The sequence below is a fragment of the Amborella trichopoda genome, chromosome 9, assembly GCF_054954075.1.
Source record: "Amborella trichopoda isolate Santa Cruz 75 chromosome 9, AtrichopodaSantaCruz75HAP2 v2.0, whole genome shotgun sequence".
Lineage (NCBI taxonomy): Eukaryota > Viridiplantae > Streptophyta > Magnoliopsida > Amborellales > Amborellaceae > Amborella > Amborella trichopoda.
In genome coordinates this window covers 17,633,251-17,650,917 of record NC_142344.1, presented here as the reverse complement: position 1 = coordinate 17,650,917, position 17,667 = coordinate 17,633,251, and the positions used below count along the sequence as shown (strand labels likewise).

The 17,667-nt window shown below is 36.3% G+C and overlaps 1 protein-coding gene across 1 annotated transcript; it reads right to left on the bottom strand.

Moving 5' to 3' along the window:
- Nucleotides 1-4,923: 4,923 nt before the first annotated feature.
- PRR5 (two-component response regulator-like protein) lies at nt 4,924-14,448 on the bottom strand. Its single transcript, XM_011630726.3, has 8 exons — nt 14,058-14,448; nt 13,303-13,464; nt 12,694-12,824; nt 12,389-12,544; nt 12,139-12,265; nt 11,216-11,654; nt 6,109-6,925; nt 4,924-5,503 (listed from the first exon to the last, which is right to left on the bottom strand). The coding sequence occupies exons 1-8, from the start codon at nt 14,218-14,220 to the stop codon at nt 5,372-5,374; spliced, it is 2,127 nt and encodes a 708-aa protein (XP_011629028.2). The 5' UTR covers nt 14,221-14,448; the 3' UTR covers nt 4,924-5,371.
- Nucleotides 14,449-17,667: the final 3,219 nt, after the last annotated feature.

The window sequence follows — 17,667 nt, the reverse complement described above, 5'->3', positions numbered from 1 at the left end:
GAAAACCTCAAAGTTCTCCTAGAATACTAAGTAGGATGGCAATTCATGTGCCGACAGATCTGATGGGCGGCCGTCCTTTGACCAACTGATTATAGAGTTACAAGTTCCACCTGTGACAGGTATCGACTTCTTTGCCTCCCACCTGTTCTTCGAAGAACAAGAGTACAAAAGAGAGACAACTCCAGACAACTACTTTTGAAAATGGCTTTATTCCTAGATCCCTAAGCCCTAAACCTAGAATTAACCCTAAGTAAATCTTTGGACCTAGGTAATTAAGCCTTAAAAACTTGAGATATAACCTTAAGGACTACACTAACTTATTGCTGCCTAGAGCACATTCAATTCTGGACCATGCTCCGTGAAGGGCATTGAAATATTTGGAAAACATCAAATGCCCCTTTAAATAGCAAGATTTTACGCATAAAGGGGAAGCTGGACTTAGAAATAAACTTTGGATTAAATGCCAGAGTATCTGAAAGGACCACCAACCTTCAACCACAGAAAATAAAGTATGGCAATTGTAGTTGTGCATATTGGGTCGCTACAGTATGGACAACCTATATCATGCCATGTGACCGATACACCCTGGTTTGGAAGTGCTTTTCTATCAATAGATCCACTTTAGAATGCTCTACGGTCAGAGTTTTCAGTCGACTCAACCTTTTTTTCTTTTTTGAGAAGAATACTTACGTTTATTAGATCTAGCAGGCATTATAATACAGCGTTAAAATAAAACATCTCAAACTATCAGCGACTCTAATGAAGTACTCATTTTCACCGGCCTGTCTGCAACATCGTTCGCTTTTCTATAGACATGATGCAAGGACACCTACCATTGAGACATACTATCCAAAATTTGTAGCCAAATGATCTTAAACGCCGTAGCGGTCTGGATATCTTATTACACTAGTTAATCACATTAAGTGAATCATTTCAATTACCAAAAAGTTTCTAAGCTATCTATCCTTCCAAATCTGACGTCCTTGCAGCAATGTTACCATTTCAGCATGATTGGCATAAATATTTCCACAAAACACCACGGTGCCTCTGCTAACACGACAAACACCACGTACTCCTGCCACACCAGTATTATCTAAAGATGATCAAAATTCAAATTGAAACACTCTGCCAATGGTTGCTGCGAATTACACCCAGGTCTAACCTTAATGTCATTGAAAGTGATAGGGTTTCAAATTCAACTCAACACCCACCTTAGAAACATCCGAACCTTCTTTAGTTACACATATTGAACCAGCTTCACACCTGAAACAAAATTCTATTCTTTATCCCTTGAATCTCCGAAGATACTCCCTCAAATGTTCTTTTATTCCTTTCACAACCGCAACTCCCATATAATAGCTACCCGAAAAATGTTCCAAATCATGCCACCTACCTTCGAAACTCCATTCAATTTGAGATGCCAAGGATTTATTTATGAGAACTAGGATAAACCGTAGAAACACTTATTTTTTGCAGGGCCCAATACCAAATATGACTACAGAAAGGACAATGTGGAGATAAATGGTCTCCATTTATCCTCATCATTTTTACAAAAGGGTGCGATTTGTATAGAGCACAGGCTCTAAACAATCAAATTAGAGCCTACCTTCAAACAATGTCGAGGAATGTGGTTTCAATATTAAAAATCTTTTTGATAGCCTTAAAATATATTTTCGTATTTATTTATAAAGTTTAAAGCTTAAAAAATAGTATGGAACGAGAGATCTATGAAAACTTTAAACTCTTTAAAATTGACGTTCCAAAAATGCGTTACAAAATACACTATTTTTAAAACTTAAAATCCATTTTTTTCTCATGTCCATGCATCTTGATGTCGAGATGATCAATTTGAAGATATTTGGGCATCAAAACAACCTCATCTAATAAAAGTTTTGAGGTAGTCTCGAATTTAATTGTTTTGAACCTCGGCTCTATATAAACTTTTCCTTTTACAAAATAGGCATACTTTAACTAAGATTTTCACTCTCTTTCTTAAATGGTCAATGGTTGAAGCTTTTCCTTATGTCATTACCTATACAAAGCCCGGACCTTATGCGGTACTCTCCACTTCCAAATGTCCTTCAAATTATGCTGGATGCATCTAAACCGATCGTATGGAAAAGAATGACTTGACCGAAAACATACCATCATATTCAAATTCCCAAACTGCTAAGTCAACTGAACCTTACTAAGGCCAAAAATCTGAAATCCCCAACTTCTAGCCCTTAGCCTTGGCACCTAACTAGAAGCAGTTCCTTGTAGTTTTTCTCAGCTACAGAAATCAAGTAAACCTAAAAGAACCTTGAGCCTAGGGCTTGGGGCACAGAGCCTCAAGACCTCTCTCTGCAATAGAGGAGAAATCTGAATAAGGTTTCTTTGATATAATTGAATCTCTCTTCTCTACAGCACACACACACAAGGCCACCAATGATTATGGTACATGCTTCTTTTTACTTGCTCTTTTAACCCAAATCCATGAACATTGGAAGAGTGATTCGTATCTCATAAACAAGTTCATATTCATGGTCAACAAGTCAGTGAATAATAATATCGGTGAAAGAAAAAAATTGAGTAAAAAATATGGATTACTAAAAAATAATTTAAGTTAAAGAATAGTAAATATTTCTGATTTGGCTCAAAAAATGAAGTTAAAAAATCAGACATATAAAGAAGACACAATAGAGGATTATGATTTGTAATTATTATATAAATACATTAATGCTATTGAACAATAATTTTATGTCCTTATCTAGTTTCACTAGACTAAAAACTCGACAAATTTTTATCTAAACTTTCAATAGATCCAATAATAAATCTTAGATTGTTGTCACAACAGAAAACATACCATAAATTTAGTTGGAGCATACAATAAAACAACAACAATGATTTCATGCAACGGTTATGTCATAGTATAATGCCACAATCTTCAAAAACTATTTTAGAGCCATTCGTTTGATCCAACTTTTGAAATATACACTCGTTTCATTCTAATGAACAATCAGAAAAAATAAAAAAATTTCCCATTTTTTTTTAGATGGCTTTATTATCATTAGATGAACAACGTTAAAAAAATAATAATTTTGAGTTTTTAACGGCTAAGATCTTGAAATTCACCAAATGAATGGCCTTGATTCGTTGTTGGACGGGACTAATTTTGACCATATCTAGAGTTCAAATTACACTTCTTTTTTTTTGCATATTGATTATTGAGATGAAGAGAGCATGTGTGCAAAATTTTAGGTCATAAAAATACCACAAATATGGTTTTCTAGAAGTGTGGTTGCATTATATTATGATACAATCGTTGTATGAAATCATTGCCCCAACAGGAATACTAAACAAAGGAACTGCATTAGTAAATAACAAAAACTATAACCTATGGCATAGGATTATTGCTCAAAGAGAAAAAAAAACACCCTTGGTAGAGGATTGCAGTCAACTAGAACAAAACACAAAGGCCCAAATATGTAGCATGGTGGTCCTTTCAAAATGTTATGTTGTATACACCGATGAAATAAAAAATAAACATATGAAATCAATCAAACTTCGGTATATATAAAAAAACAACAAAATAATTTAAGCAAATTCAAAAATTCAATTCTCTCACTGAATTCCTAACTGCCTTAATCATTAGTGTCATTGAATCTCTCTCTTGCTCAACTGCCTAAATCTTTAGGATCATTGAATCACTTTCTCGCTCTTTATAATGATGCTCTAGGTTTACCAAAAAAAAAAATATCATTTGGTTACTCTTCTAACTCTACCTATTATTTTGCGATATAAATTATTTGGATATCTTATTTTTTTTAGGAACTATATTATTTGTATTTTTTTGCACACTTTTTTAAGGGAACTTATTGATAAAAAATTTTAATGGAATTTTTTAAGGGAACTTATTGATAAAAAATTTTAATGGAATTTTTTATTGAATCAAGATTCTTAATTTACTACCACTGTTGATGTCCTTGTCTCTAAATCAAATTTTAAATAGTATTAAATTAATGAAGAAAGAAATTTTTCTTGAAGTTTTTTTTTCAAATTGTTTTTGAAAATAGATAAATACAGATTTATATCAATCCTATTAAAAAAATGCGATTTTTTTAAAATCTTTTGAAAAACTCGAAGCTCTTTATGGATGTTGAAAAATCAGAAATTTTTGCTTTTTAAAGAGATACTTGCTAACTATGTTGATACACTTCCAGATTGAAGGACCCAACACCCCAAACGAGCGTTTACATCATCAGTACATAAATGATAGGATATGAGAAATTCTCCAGATGAGAGGAGCAATGTGGTCCCCAAAAAACAAAAAAAAAAAACAAAACACATATATATATAAACAATCATTTCTATCTTCCAGGCACCGGTAAAGTGCAAAAGGCAAGCTTTCTATACTGGAGCATAAAAGCTCTATCATCCCCCTTATCCAGCCGTCCATTCTGAATGGATTGCTAGGATTACCTGTCTCTACATTATTTTCTTTTTAATGTAAACTATTTTGATATCAAATTTTGGACATCCATTCCTCTATTAAACTCGCACAACAAAAAATTAAAAAAAAATATTTTTCATAAAATAAAATAATCAAAATACCCTTAAAAATTTCAAAAAATATTTTGATCATTATATTATATCAAAAAATTATTTTAAATATTCGTTATAGGTGGCCCCAATGAAAAGATAACACGTACCAAATTTTATATTCATACAAATTATATTAAAAAAATTAAAAATAAAATATTTTAAGACGTCGAATCTAACATCAAACAATCATATCAAAATTGAACGGCTGGAAGAAGATAGAACTTTTATGCTGGAAAGGAAGCATAGAAACCTTTCCCAAGTGGAAATTCCAGGGAACCATAAAGTGCAAATTCCAAAACAAAAAACCCCACATATTCAAATGCCATTTGCACGCAAAAATGACAAAACTCAAAGTTCTAACATGTGAGGCGGTTACATTCCATCGGACCGAATGCATAGAGCACACACCTGAGGTTCCAAGTTACAGCAAGGGTAGAGAGAGTTATATACAGCAAAGCAAAATAAAACTAACTGCAAACAGCATTGTGTGGTGGTTAGTCAAAATCACTGAACATCACCTTGCTCTATCTCCTAATCACTTCTTGATATTCTTATCTCCAACATTATTTTCAAGCCTCAATAAAAACTATGGAAAACGTAAGCATCGCTGTAATTCTGGAACGAAATAAACTGCAAAATCTCAGTTAACCCACTCCCAGCAAAACTGATCAGACATGCTTTGTATATCACGCTGTCCATTTGAGTCATGCTCCACTGGCAAAGATCTTCCTTTTGAGGTATACGAGATAATATCACCATGTTCGAGTATCGGGAATATCTGAGCAGTCTACAAGGTTAGAATGTCATTACGGGGGCAATCGGTTTCCATGGATGTGGGCTCCTGATGTGATTGGCGAACAAACTGTCCTTTCACACGTGGCCGCTGCTCTGCAAGCCTCTTCCTGCTCTGGTATCGAACCTGCACAAGGAAATCCAAAGTCAAAATACTAATAAAAGAAGCCGAAAAGATGAGAAGAATTATTAGAATTCATATTCTTGAGTGTGATTGCTTTCTTCATCAAGACTCGGATTTTTTGGCTTAGTATTGGAAAGTTGTCAACTTAGGAATCCATATGCTCAGGAATTTGTCAACAGAATTCACTTTTATTAGAAACATATATTCACATTTATGCATGGCTTTAATTTTCAAAAAAGAATCATAGATCAAGTTCAGAAATAAAGGGCACATACCATAATACTAAGATAAATATCATTTTTTGTGTCTCTCAAAGATTTCATGAGATTTTTAAAGGATTTAGAGGTTTTTATCCCAATCATTTTCAGTCGCTCCAGCATGCCAATGCACCATCACTATGTAAAAACATGATCACAAGACTAAGGTGTCAGTTAATCTACTTGGCCAGGGCACATGCCATGTTTCAAATTTTGTTCCCAACTTGGGAAGGTCTGAGTCGTGTTTCACTCGTGTTCCAACACATCAACTTGGTTCAAGTCCAGAACCAAGTATAAGTAATCAAACTAAAACTATAACAGACACAAGATCAAGGAAAATAAAGCAATTACCTTCTTCTCAAAACACCGGTCCTTCCTCTTCAATCTAAATTTATTCAAGGCAGCTTCACGTTGGCTTGAACGATGATAATCAATTGAGTTCCCATTATGACCCAATAAACCGTCGTTACTTCCACTATCATTATTAATATTCCCACTACCGCCATTGCAAACACTTCCACACCCACTCCCATTAACATGAGTTTGGCTCCCATTACATACAGTGCTTGCACTTTGCCCAGTAGCAGGAGAAGCACTCTTTTGAGCTTCTTTTGGTTCTAATTGCACCTCATGCTTTTGGCCCAAAGGAAGTGAAACTGGCTGATTCACTTCATGGCTTGTTATATGGTGATCATGGTCTGAATTATGGGATTGTTCAGAGGCTTGATCAGATTGATGAGATGGGTCTACTTCTCTTTGAGCTTCTTGTTGGTGGGGTGAATCCCAGGGAGGTAAACTGGGTTGTGCATAGAATATGGGCTGGAGCACCGCACCATAGCCTGTGCATACACCATCAAAGGGTCTGCCTCGTATGGGCACTGGGAAAGAGATGACACCCATTTGAGGACATGGGAAGGCTTTGCTGTCTTTAAGCGATGGGCTAAACTTTGGAGTTTCTTCTTCTTCTTTGCTCTCTAATTGCATTGTGTTCTCTTTTAGTGCATGGTGCATCTCTCTCTTGAGTGATGAGGGATATTGATCAGTGATGGAGTGACAAGTAGCGGTTTGGGTTCCCATGGGTAAGTGGGCTTTGGCATTGGATTCTTGCACGCCAGGGCAAAAACTGGTTGATGCTGGACAAGAAGGATGTGCAGTCTGGTTATTGTACCTGCAAAAGTTTTTTCCTTTCATGAGTGACTGAAGCTCAATTCAAGAAAACAAATGGGCTCCATTCAAAGTTTTTCTTTACAACATACACATCCCAGTTCCCAGGTATGGTGTGTCATACACAAGTGGGCAATCCACCTACTGTTCTTTAAATGGATATTGGAGATAAACCGTGCTCGAGAGATGTCTTCCATCCCGAACATGGTTCATCTCCATTGTCAGCCACTGAGAATGGAAGGTGAATGCTCTGCCTATGTATTGCATACTATACAGCAAATGTGTGTGGTATTGCCTTTATTTTTCTTTACCAGCCTCAGCAGGTATTGCAACAATGCATCGATTTGTCAAAAATAGAGAACGGCATATATATCCAAGCACCAAAACTAAGCCAAAAGAAAGGAAGGATGGTGCGTCTGGAAACAATACGATCAAGATATAGCACCATTTACTTGGGAAGGCATGCTCCATAAGATACAGATTTACTTAGTACAAATTGTTAAGACATTTAAAGCAGATATAGAAGAAGTCACCCCAACAAGTAAGAAGAAGATGAAGAAGCCATGTCATCTTTACCCCTATTAAACAAAATTCTCTTGCAATGTTGTAAAATAATTTCGATGGAAGGAATAAAATCTAGGAAAATTTATCAAAATACCCACAAGAGATGAAATATTTAAAAATTTACCCTTTTGGAACTATTCCAACTCAAGGCCATGTGCTAATTTATGGGTATTTTGAAAAAAAAAATATGGGTGGGTAAGTGTTAAATTATTAATCTCCCATGGGTAACTTAATAAATTTCCCAAAAATCTATTAGCACTGAAATCAGGTGGTTGTGAGAGATTATTACGAGGTGACTCAAAATTGCTTTTTCAGAAGTGGCATGTGACCACTGCATGGAACATTAGTTGGGGAAGATTAATGGAGCTAAAGGATGACTGCATATTCACATAAGCATATGATTTTTGGGAGCTTAAATGATATGGAAAGGAGCGTTGATAGACTTTAAAGAACTCTGAAGATAAACACCATAGGACATGAAAAAACAATTTGGATTTATTAGAAGTCTTTTCATTTTCTTCTTCATTGCAAGTTCTTAAACTATCCAATATCCCTACTGACCCAGACTCTGGCTTATGACATTTGACAACCTCACAGGCCCAAAAATAGCTAACGAATCAGCTGGAGTAGAGCTGCCAAAATGCCTGACCTGATTTTTTTAAACCAAGCCACTCCAGAGGCCAACCCAGACGCCCACATGTTGGATCAGCCAAGTGGCTAACACTGACAGGGTTGCAAATAAGCCGGATCATGTCTGGGCCAGGTTTGGCCCAATCCCCGCTCAAGGTTTTGCAGCCATGCCCGAGCCTGCTCGAGGCCCAAGCTTTTTAAACCAAGCTAGGCCCAAGCTCAACTAACATGCCCAAACTGGCTTGGGCCTAGCCCAATTGGCAGCCCTGAAGTGAAGGCTTTATTAAGAAAAATAAAAACAGAGAGAGAGACATATGCAGAATAAAACAAGAAAGGCTTTTAGTTAACATACATTCAGGATGTTCCAAGAATAAAATAAGAGATAAGCACACCATATACAGCAGTATGACAAGAAAGGCTTATAATAAACATACTTTTATATTTATACACTACGTGAGGTACCCTAAGATGAAGATCTCCAGGTGCTAGGGAACGTAAATCACCATGGTCCCACTAACAAATAGAATAAGATTATCAAACTTCGGTCAAGAAGGTAATAGATTTTCAAAAGATAGTTTTCAAAGCATGATGTCAAGGGCGATTTCAACATCTATTTAATGAGGAAATGTACCTAATTTAAACAAACCAATGGTGGAAAAAAGAAAATGGCAGAAGACCAATTTTCGACTTTCCTTTGCTAGGAAGTGAAATTTGTTATGTGCTAAGATCCAACTGAAGAGAAGCATGTACACAAATCAAATGGAAACCCACACAAACCCATCTATGGAACGATGCAAAGGTATACAATGACACAAATAATTATGCCAGATCATGAACAAAGGACTTTGATTAAAGAAATCTGTATATTCATATTCACATATTATATATATATCGTTCTCATGTGGATGGTTTAGCCCAACCCGTGACACAGGGCTAATCGACCTAATTGACTTTGTTTTTTGGGGCTGGCTAGTCCTGGCTCTAAACTAGATGAAATAGGAAGGACAGCAGGCATTAATACATAACTCCAAAACATATTGACGGAATTTTGAGTTTGGATATTTAGAATTTTCAACAGTGCCTGACACAGCACCTTCACTAAAAATCCAGTTGTCCTTTGATGTTGTGATTTGTTACGATGGCTTGTACACAGTAAACTGGCTCACTATAATCATTTACGCTCATTGACCAGATTAACTACTACACACCCTTTGGATAATCAGGGGTAGAATGAACGACAAATGTTAGTGTAAGGGCTACTTGTAAGCTGGAGTATTCTATGCTTCTATAGTTAGCTACCCTACTAAGATTTGCAACATCAAAAAGTGAGGCAGAAGCAAAAGGATAAAAGGATACTGGAAAAAGCATTCATCAATTACCCATTGATGTAAAGTAAATGTAGAAATTGATTGCAATGGTCTTATGCCTCCATCTACAAACTTCAAAGCAACAAGATCATGAAGAGGAACAAAAATAGCAAATGCACATTATCTTCACTATTGAATCAAATCCCAATTACAATCATAAAATAGAGATATGCATACAACTGTCAAACATGAGCCAGTGTAGCTACCAGAAGCTCCTCGCTAATACATACTGACCAATTTTCTAGATGGAAACTAATCAAAATATATGCAGCCCATGACGAAGTGGCCCAATAATGATTTCAACAATGACTTGACCAAATTGGATGCACAAAATCCAACCGATGAAAACCTAGATGCTTCTTAACTAATCAACAAAATCAATATATACACAGTATGACTGCCTTGGAAGTGTGTATTCTACTGAAACTCGAACAGTGAACCAAAAAGGTTCTACCAGAAAATGTGCAGTTTCCACATCAATAAAAATTGTAACAAAATCTCTAAATGGGTTTGGATTTATTATATAACAAGTTTCAATGAAAATGATGTAAATACATGTGGATTAGGGGTGGCAACAGGGTGGATCTAGGCAAGGCCAGAGTTGGCCCAAATCCAGCCCTACATTTTCAGGGCAAGGACCAAGACAATGACAATCTCAAGGCAAGCCTAAACGTTGCCCCATAACATGGCTGCAGAGCCCGGGCCAGGCACAGCCTAGGACCAGATCCAAGTGCAACCCTGGGCTATTTTATATGTTACGGCTAATAACTTCCTAAACTCCACAAAAATATAAAATACATACAAAATAATATGACATTATCTTTACCTTGCTCCAACAAACAAAAACAACAAAAAGGGGAAAATAAACAAAGAAAAAGTAAATTTAATACATTAAAGAGAATGAATTCACATATATTGGCTCAAGCCCCACCAGCCACACAGATCCAGCCCGATAATCAATCCCCTAAAGTATTTTGCCCAAGAGGTGTCAGCAGGACCAATATAGGAGCCCAACCCTGTCAAAATCAGACCAGGCCCACTTGGCTATTTGCCATCCTAATCGTGGATCAGACAAACTAAAGAAGACACATAGACCTCAAACCGGAACCGGACTCCGAGAAATATGAGGGCTGGTGACACATAACTGAGATAGATGCAAAAAATGAAGAACAAGAGAACAAAAAGCCATGTCAATGGAACAAAGTTCCAGTAACAGAAGGGCTGAATCATAGAAATCATATCCAACAGAAATCACTAGAGAGACGAAAGAAACCAAAATCCCAGAACTATTTTCAATAAAAATGTGCTTCAGATTCCATTCATTTCATAAGCTTTGTGGGCCAGAAACTTAGATATTTAACGTAACTGCAAAATGGAAATATAACTCTTTATAGATGCGGGCACACGACAAAAATATCAACTTGCATAGCACATTAAGTTTGGCATCTTTAACTCTAATCCTGTCGATTGAAGTCCAATAATTAGAAACTAATTATCATTTTCAGAAAATGTCTTCAATCCATTTAAGTGATTGTATGCAACAATGCGATAACATGAATTTCTCATTTCTTTTTATCATCATAATATATCTCATCCTACATCACCCTTTAACAGAAGCATCGGTGAGACATATGAAAATATAATGTGCGCATCTACAATTTAGTGTCAACAAATTTAAAGGTAAACTGTCAAGTTAAGAAACTGAGCAATGTCTTGATGAAGGCAGGACAAACCTTGAAAATGCAGAGGCATTTGAATGATGCAATATATGTCTCTCCTCTTTCTCTTGCCTATCAAAGCCCAGGAACTGAGGTCTTCTAAGGGAGAGCTCCCACAGTGGAACAGAGCCTGATGGGGACATGTCATCCTTTAGATCAAAGGGACTTGCCATGCCTCTAGATAAATGTTCCCTTTGTGGAAGAGTTCCTGTATCTGAATATTGACACATTCTTTGTCTATCAATTTCCCCAATCAAGTCAATGGCTTGTCCAGAGAAAGTAAACTTCATAGAGTTGTGATCATTTATGGAATCAGCATTTGCACCATCCCTGAAACCAGTTAAGTTCAGGCTCTCCTCTTCATCAAGGGGTTTCGCACAGTCACCTTCCGCCTCTGGGGTTTGGCTTGTTGATACAATTGCTTGATCACAGTAAGACTTTTCCGGCCTCCTTGCTGATTTATGATACAAATATGCTCATTAGCCACTCCAATCCAAGATAAAACAATTGGCAGTGAAATATAGAAGGTTTTGATGGAAAATTGCAAATCAAACCAATCTATAAAATGTAAATAGCAGACTATATGTCTCTTTCTCCATGTTTCTCTCGCATGTTTACCATCCAATAGTAATACATACGACACCACCGTTTCATCATCAAACTTTACAGATGTACGCCCAAATTTTTGTGGAACACTAAGCTTTGCTTGATTTTGTCAAAGTCCTGCATTTAAGTCTTCTGTACCATTTAGTCAATTTTAGTTTTCATTTGAGTTATCTTTATCAAAGTAAATTTCTTTGGCTCTGTATTTCTTTTATTAAAGAAAAATAACATACCAACCCCCCTTCCAAACCCCGCCCGCCCGCCCACCAAAATAATAATAATAATAATAAATATGAATAAATAAAAAAATAACGGTAGAGAGAAAGTTATCACACCTTCAGCAGCTTCGTTTACTTTCAGCTGTAACTCCTGAGGGATACTCCTGCCTTGCTGCAACGAGAACTCCTGACTACTTTGTGTGTCTGCACTTTCAACTTCCAAATCTGGTCTTGTACAAGAGCTCTGCACAAGAAACCAATTAAGCAAACCATTCATCACTTTATAAAACTAATTTACAATATTGTTTAGAGGATTATAACATATCTGATTATAACATATCTTGTTATAACAAAATAATGTACTCACTTGAGCGTCACTCCCTTTTTCACTGTTCTCCTTGTTTTTCTGTGCACAAGCAATATATTCGCTCGAATGATTGCTTGCAGCATTGTTTTCTGATAAAGCCTCAAGTTTAAGTTGTGATGGATTTCCTTCTTGGCATGTAATGCCTCCAATATTGGACTGCATCAAAATAATAATAAGCAGATTTGATAAGAATTTTGAAATTTAGTTTGAAAGAAGAAAAGAAAATAATTGAAGAAACATGGTGGAAGAAAAAAAGAAGAAGAAACTCGAAGATATGAAGATGAAGGATTGCTGAGAGAACATACAGAGTGCCTTCTCCACACATGTTGCCACACATTTCTGAGTTCATTCTTCCTTATGGGTTTGAGAAGAAAGTCTGAAGCACCTTTCAACATGCATTTTAAAACAATACTAATAGAGTCCTGTGAAGACATCACTGCATACACCAAGAAAAGTTAAAAATGTAACCATTTCATAAAATATAGACTTCTGAATGGATATAACAACAAAGAAATTCAGGATTAAAACTAGTGCAGAAAAAAAATAAAAACAATTTGGTATTCGCTACATAAGACCAAAAGAACAGTAAAAGTAACAAAAAAGAATCATTCGTAGCAAATGAAGGTTTAAGTTTATTTATATACTGTGAACAGGTAAAACCCATCAAAATTTAACTCTATGAAGGAGAAAATCATGTTCCATGGAGTTCTTAAGACAAAAATTTAAACTTGGAGGAGCTCACAAAAAGAAAGAAAACCATTTGGCTACAATAACAGATGCATACATTTCAGAACACAAACTACTGGAATTCAATTGGAAATCTACAGCTTCCAGAGCTGGAAAGTACCAAAACTCACATTGCAAATAGGATGACACCAAGAAAATCATATTTCTTTAAGAAGGAAGATACTTACTGATAACAGGAACTTTTCTGCAAATCTCGTGACCCATTATCATGGAGAGTAGAGCAAATCCAGAAATTGTGGGCATTATCACTTCCGTCAAAACAATATCAAAATTATGGGGATTCTCTTTTAGGATCTGCCATGCCATCCTCCCGTCTGGAACAGCAGCAACTGTAACAAAACAAACACAAGATCCCCCAGTTTTCAGTTCAGTGATCTCTTAGGAGCGTCAATATTAGAACTATCAATGAGTTCAAGAGTAAATGAAGCTCCTGAAGAAAATGTAAACAGCGAAGGAAGTGCCAAAATAGAATACGTTAAGAAACCCAATAAGAGGAAGAAGAAGAAAACAGGGAAACCATACAGCAGAAAACAAGAGAAAAATCAACACTAGGAGTTACAGCACAGAAATTTGAAACAGAGGGGTCATATACAAAGAATAAAAGAAGAAAAAGAAGGAATTTTGCAGTAGACTGCGGGATATTTCAAACCAATAAGCAAATTCATCCCAATTTCCAGTGTATTTTCAACTGCTGACTAAAATACTGCATCTTCCATGTTCGATTAAGCACTAAGCAAAAGACCCAAGACCTAATTACCAACTTCTATGATCAAAGCCCTAAGAACCCACTGATGAAAAAGGGAATTTTGACAGACCCACCAAAAGAAAACAGAGAAAGAGAGAGAGAGAGAGAGAGAGAGAGAGGGAGAGAGAGAAAGAGAGAGAGAGAGAGAGAGAAAGAGAGAGAGAGAAAGAGAGGCACCTTTATAGCTACATTTCCTCAACAGGGCACCTATGATTTGTCGAGTAGAGTCATCAGGCTCGACCAGCAGCACTCTAAGACAGCCACGAGGAAGGAAGCTCTCCCAATTTATCCCCGTTTCCTTCTCCACATTCAATTCCTCCCCTTTCACCTCTTCACCCATCGAAAACCAACGAACAAACTCCCCAAAAACCAGAAGCCCACACCAAGAACAACAAGAAGCAAAACAAAAACCCAAGTCTTCTTCCCCTTCTCTAAACCCAAATCCCCTTCTTCCCAAACACAGCGAGACTTTCGAAAAGCAAAGGAACCAGACCAGAAAACCCGACCAAAAAGATCTGAAGAAAAATCAATTCCCTTCTATTCCTCAAAATAGAAGAAAACCCAAACCTCTTTCAAGACAAAAAAATGAGAGGTAAAATAGAGAGAGAAAGAGTTAAGAATTAAGAGAGAGAAAGACAGAGACGGCATCCACAAGTGGAACTGCCTCAGTAACGCCAGACAAAGAGGGGTTAGATAAAGAGAGGGAGAGAGTCAAATAACCAGGTTAGAGAGAGAAAGAGAGTTGTTAGAGAGAGAGAGAGAGTTGTTAGAGAGAGAGAGGACAGATTTGTTAGAGAGGGTTGTTAGAGAGAGAGAGAGAGGGGGAGAGAGAAGATAGATTTTTTTAGAGAGAGAAAGAGAAAGAGATAGAGAAAGGGTTTGGGTGTTGCCGGTTCAAGCGGTGGCGTAACCGCCACAAGAATCGATCTCGCTTGCCAACGTAGAGGCCGCCTCTGCCTTGCAAAATATCTCCCCCTCTGATGCCACGTCAGCAAACCCTTCGATCAAAAGGAGGCTTCTCATTGGTCCACTCTGTTCCCACTGCTGACGTGGCACACTGGTGATCACCGGTTCAGATATTTCATCGGGGCGACGCCGGAGAGCCCATGGCCGAAACCGAAGGTCCTAGATCCACACTGCATCACCGTCGCCTTTGACGCGTGTAGGGTTGATATTTCCGTTTGCTTTGGATATTTTGTGCCAGCCTATCGTCCTAGGTCGACACGTGGATGGACGAGTTTTGCAGAGAGCGTCCGGCCCAGGATTAGCCACGTTTCGAGCCAAGTGGTGCACAGAGGGCACGATGAGTCGACACGTGGTCAGGAAGGAGAGATTTTTTAGAGGGGTGCCGACGTGGCATTTTGATGACGTGGCAGGTATTGTGCGCCAATCATGCTGGGGCTTGTCGTCTTGTGGATTGTGGGGAGCAGATCTTTTGGTGCCGCATGGCCTTTTACTTTACTGACAATGCCCTGCATGCACCTGTTTGTTTTGACTTTCGAATTTTTGAGGGGTTTCCAAATATAATAAAGAAAAGGAAAAATTTATATAAAGTTGCGGCCTAAACAATCAAATTAAAGTGCACCTAAAAAATCTAAAAAAATTTACATAAATATTTATTTTATTTTATGCTATCATCAAAATATCGAAAAAAAATTGTTATTACATAAATGTTTGTTTCTTCCACCTTGTAACATTTTTTTTAAAAAAAGTCCGAACCGGCCAAATTCAATTTTTCAAAAATTGAAATGGGCGAATTAGGCTCATCCATTTAATTGCTTTGGACCTTGCTCTTTCACCACGAACTTTTGGGACTTCAAAAATCTTAAATCAATCATCTTGATCTCAAGATATATGAATATGAGAAAAAATGAAATCTAAATCTTGGAAAGAGTTCACTTTGCAATGTATTTTTGAACCGACAATTTTTTAGATTTTTCAAGTGTTTATAGATTTGCTCGTTGCACAATATTTTTGAAGCTTTAAACTTTAAAACTAGGTATGAAAATATTTAGATTTTTCAAATGTTCATAGATTTACTTGATGTACAGTATTTTTTAAGCTTTAAACTTTATAACTAGACATGAAAATAAAGTTTCAAGCCATCACAAAGATTTCTAATACGAAAAAATATATTCTGATACTATTTAAAAGGTGCGCCTTACTTTGATTGTTTGGGGCCTCAGCCCTATACAAACCACACACTTTAGAAAAATAATATCGAAACCATTTGTAAGGACGTAAAGTGGTTGAATTCTTGATGTAAAATGATGTAGATAGAGGTGCACTATTGATCGGGTTCAATGTTTGCAAAAATACTAACTTTTTCGGTTTTTTCTTTTACTATAAGTAATTGGATTTATCAACTTTAGATTATAGAAGTAAAGTGAACCTCAAATATACTCCTAAAAACGTTGTTTCAACATCAGAAAACTCTACAATTGAACATCTTAACCTCGAGATATATGGATATAGAAAAGCAGAGATTTTGAAGGATTAAAAATAGTACATCTTGTAATATATTATGTAGATTGTCGGTTTACAAAATCTTTTAGTGTTTATAGACCTTCTTGATAGACCAAATTTAATGATGAAGTTGAAAATCTAATCTCTCCTAAGAGATAAATATAAACCTTCTATATGAATATACAACGTATCCAATCCGATATATTCAATAGGTGAAATTAATTTATCGGCGTTATTTATAAGGGAAATGTATCCAATACACTCAATTTTTCAATAATTTAGTAGTTCGCTTTTTTTCAACTATTCCAACTCATTGTCATGTGTATTTGATGGGTATTTAAAATACAATCAAATGGCATGGATAACATTTTAAGGGGAAAAATTAAGTAGTTAATGTCTTGTAAGAATTTTGATAAAGGAAAAGTTGTTTGTGACTCAGCCGAGCTTACCCACTGAACATCCATCTTAAGATGGACATTACTAAATAAATAGAGCAACAAATATTTTTTAGCTTTAAAATATTTTTTATATTTAAGATTTTCATTGTTAAGTCATGCATCTCTTAAACATTTAGGGGGGGCCTAAATAGACATGTGAGTCCAGAGATTCATAAAAACCTTTTTTTTTTTTTTTTTTATGTCCCTACCCCTTTTCTTAAGTAGATTATGAGTTATATTTTTGAAGGTGTTAGTGGGATGGTGTTATTGATAGGAATGGAAACCATGACCCCCAACCCCTTTCCTAGAGTCATAGAAACCTAACATACATAAAATGTTATAACTTTTTAAAATTGGAAAAATTTTATGTGATTCACACAAAAGCGTGTTGACGTGTGGAACGTCCATCTTTAGGATAGACGTTTTGTAAAGTGCACCAAACCAAAATAACATACAAGAGTGTAAAAAAAATCCTAAAAAAAAAAGGTACATTTTTAGACTTTATTTTTTTTATTTTTTTACCATATTCATGATTACCTTGTTCTAGATTATCAATCCACAAAAATTTGAACAAAAAATCTATATATGGAGATGAATTTTGAAGAGCAGAGTCCTACGTATATATGAGTGGGCTGACTCATGGAAGCCCTAATGTCTCCTGATTTATAAATCATACTATCAACTTCATAGGAGCATGCAAGAATTGTGAGAAAGTGTATGGTTCACAGGTGTTCTTGGAAGCGACGGGTCAAAAGAAGTTTCGCCTCTAAAAGGAAAATTGTGAAGGCCAAGGTTCAAAGTGGAAATGGAGGAAAGCAAAGGACTGGTGGATATTTTTGTGGTGGTTAATTGGGGAAGAGCGGGTTTCCTTTTCTCTACGATGG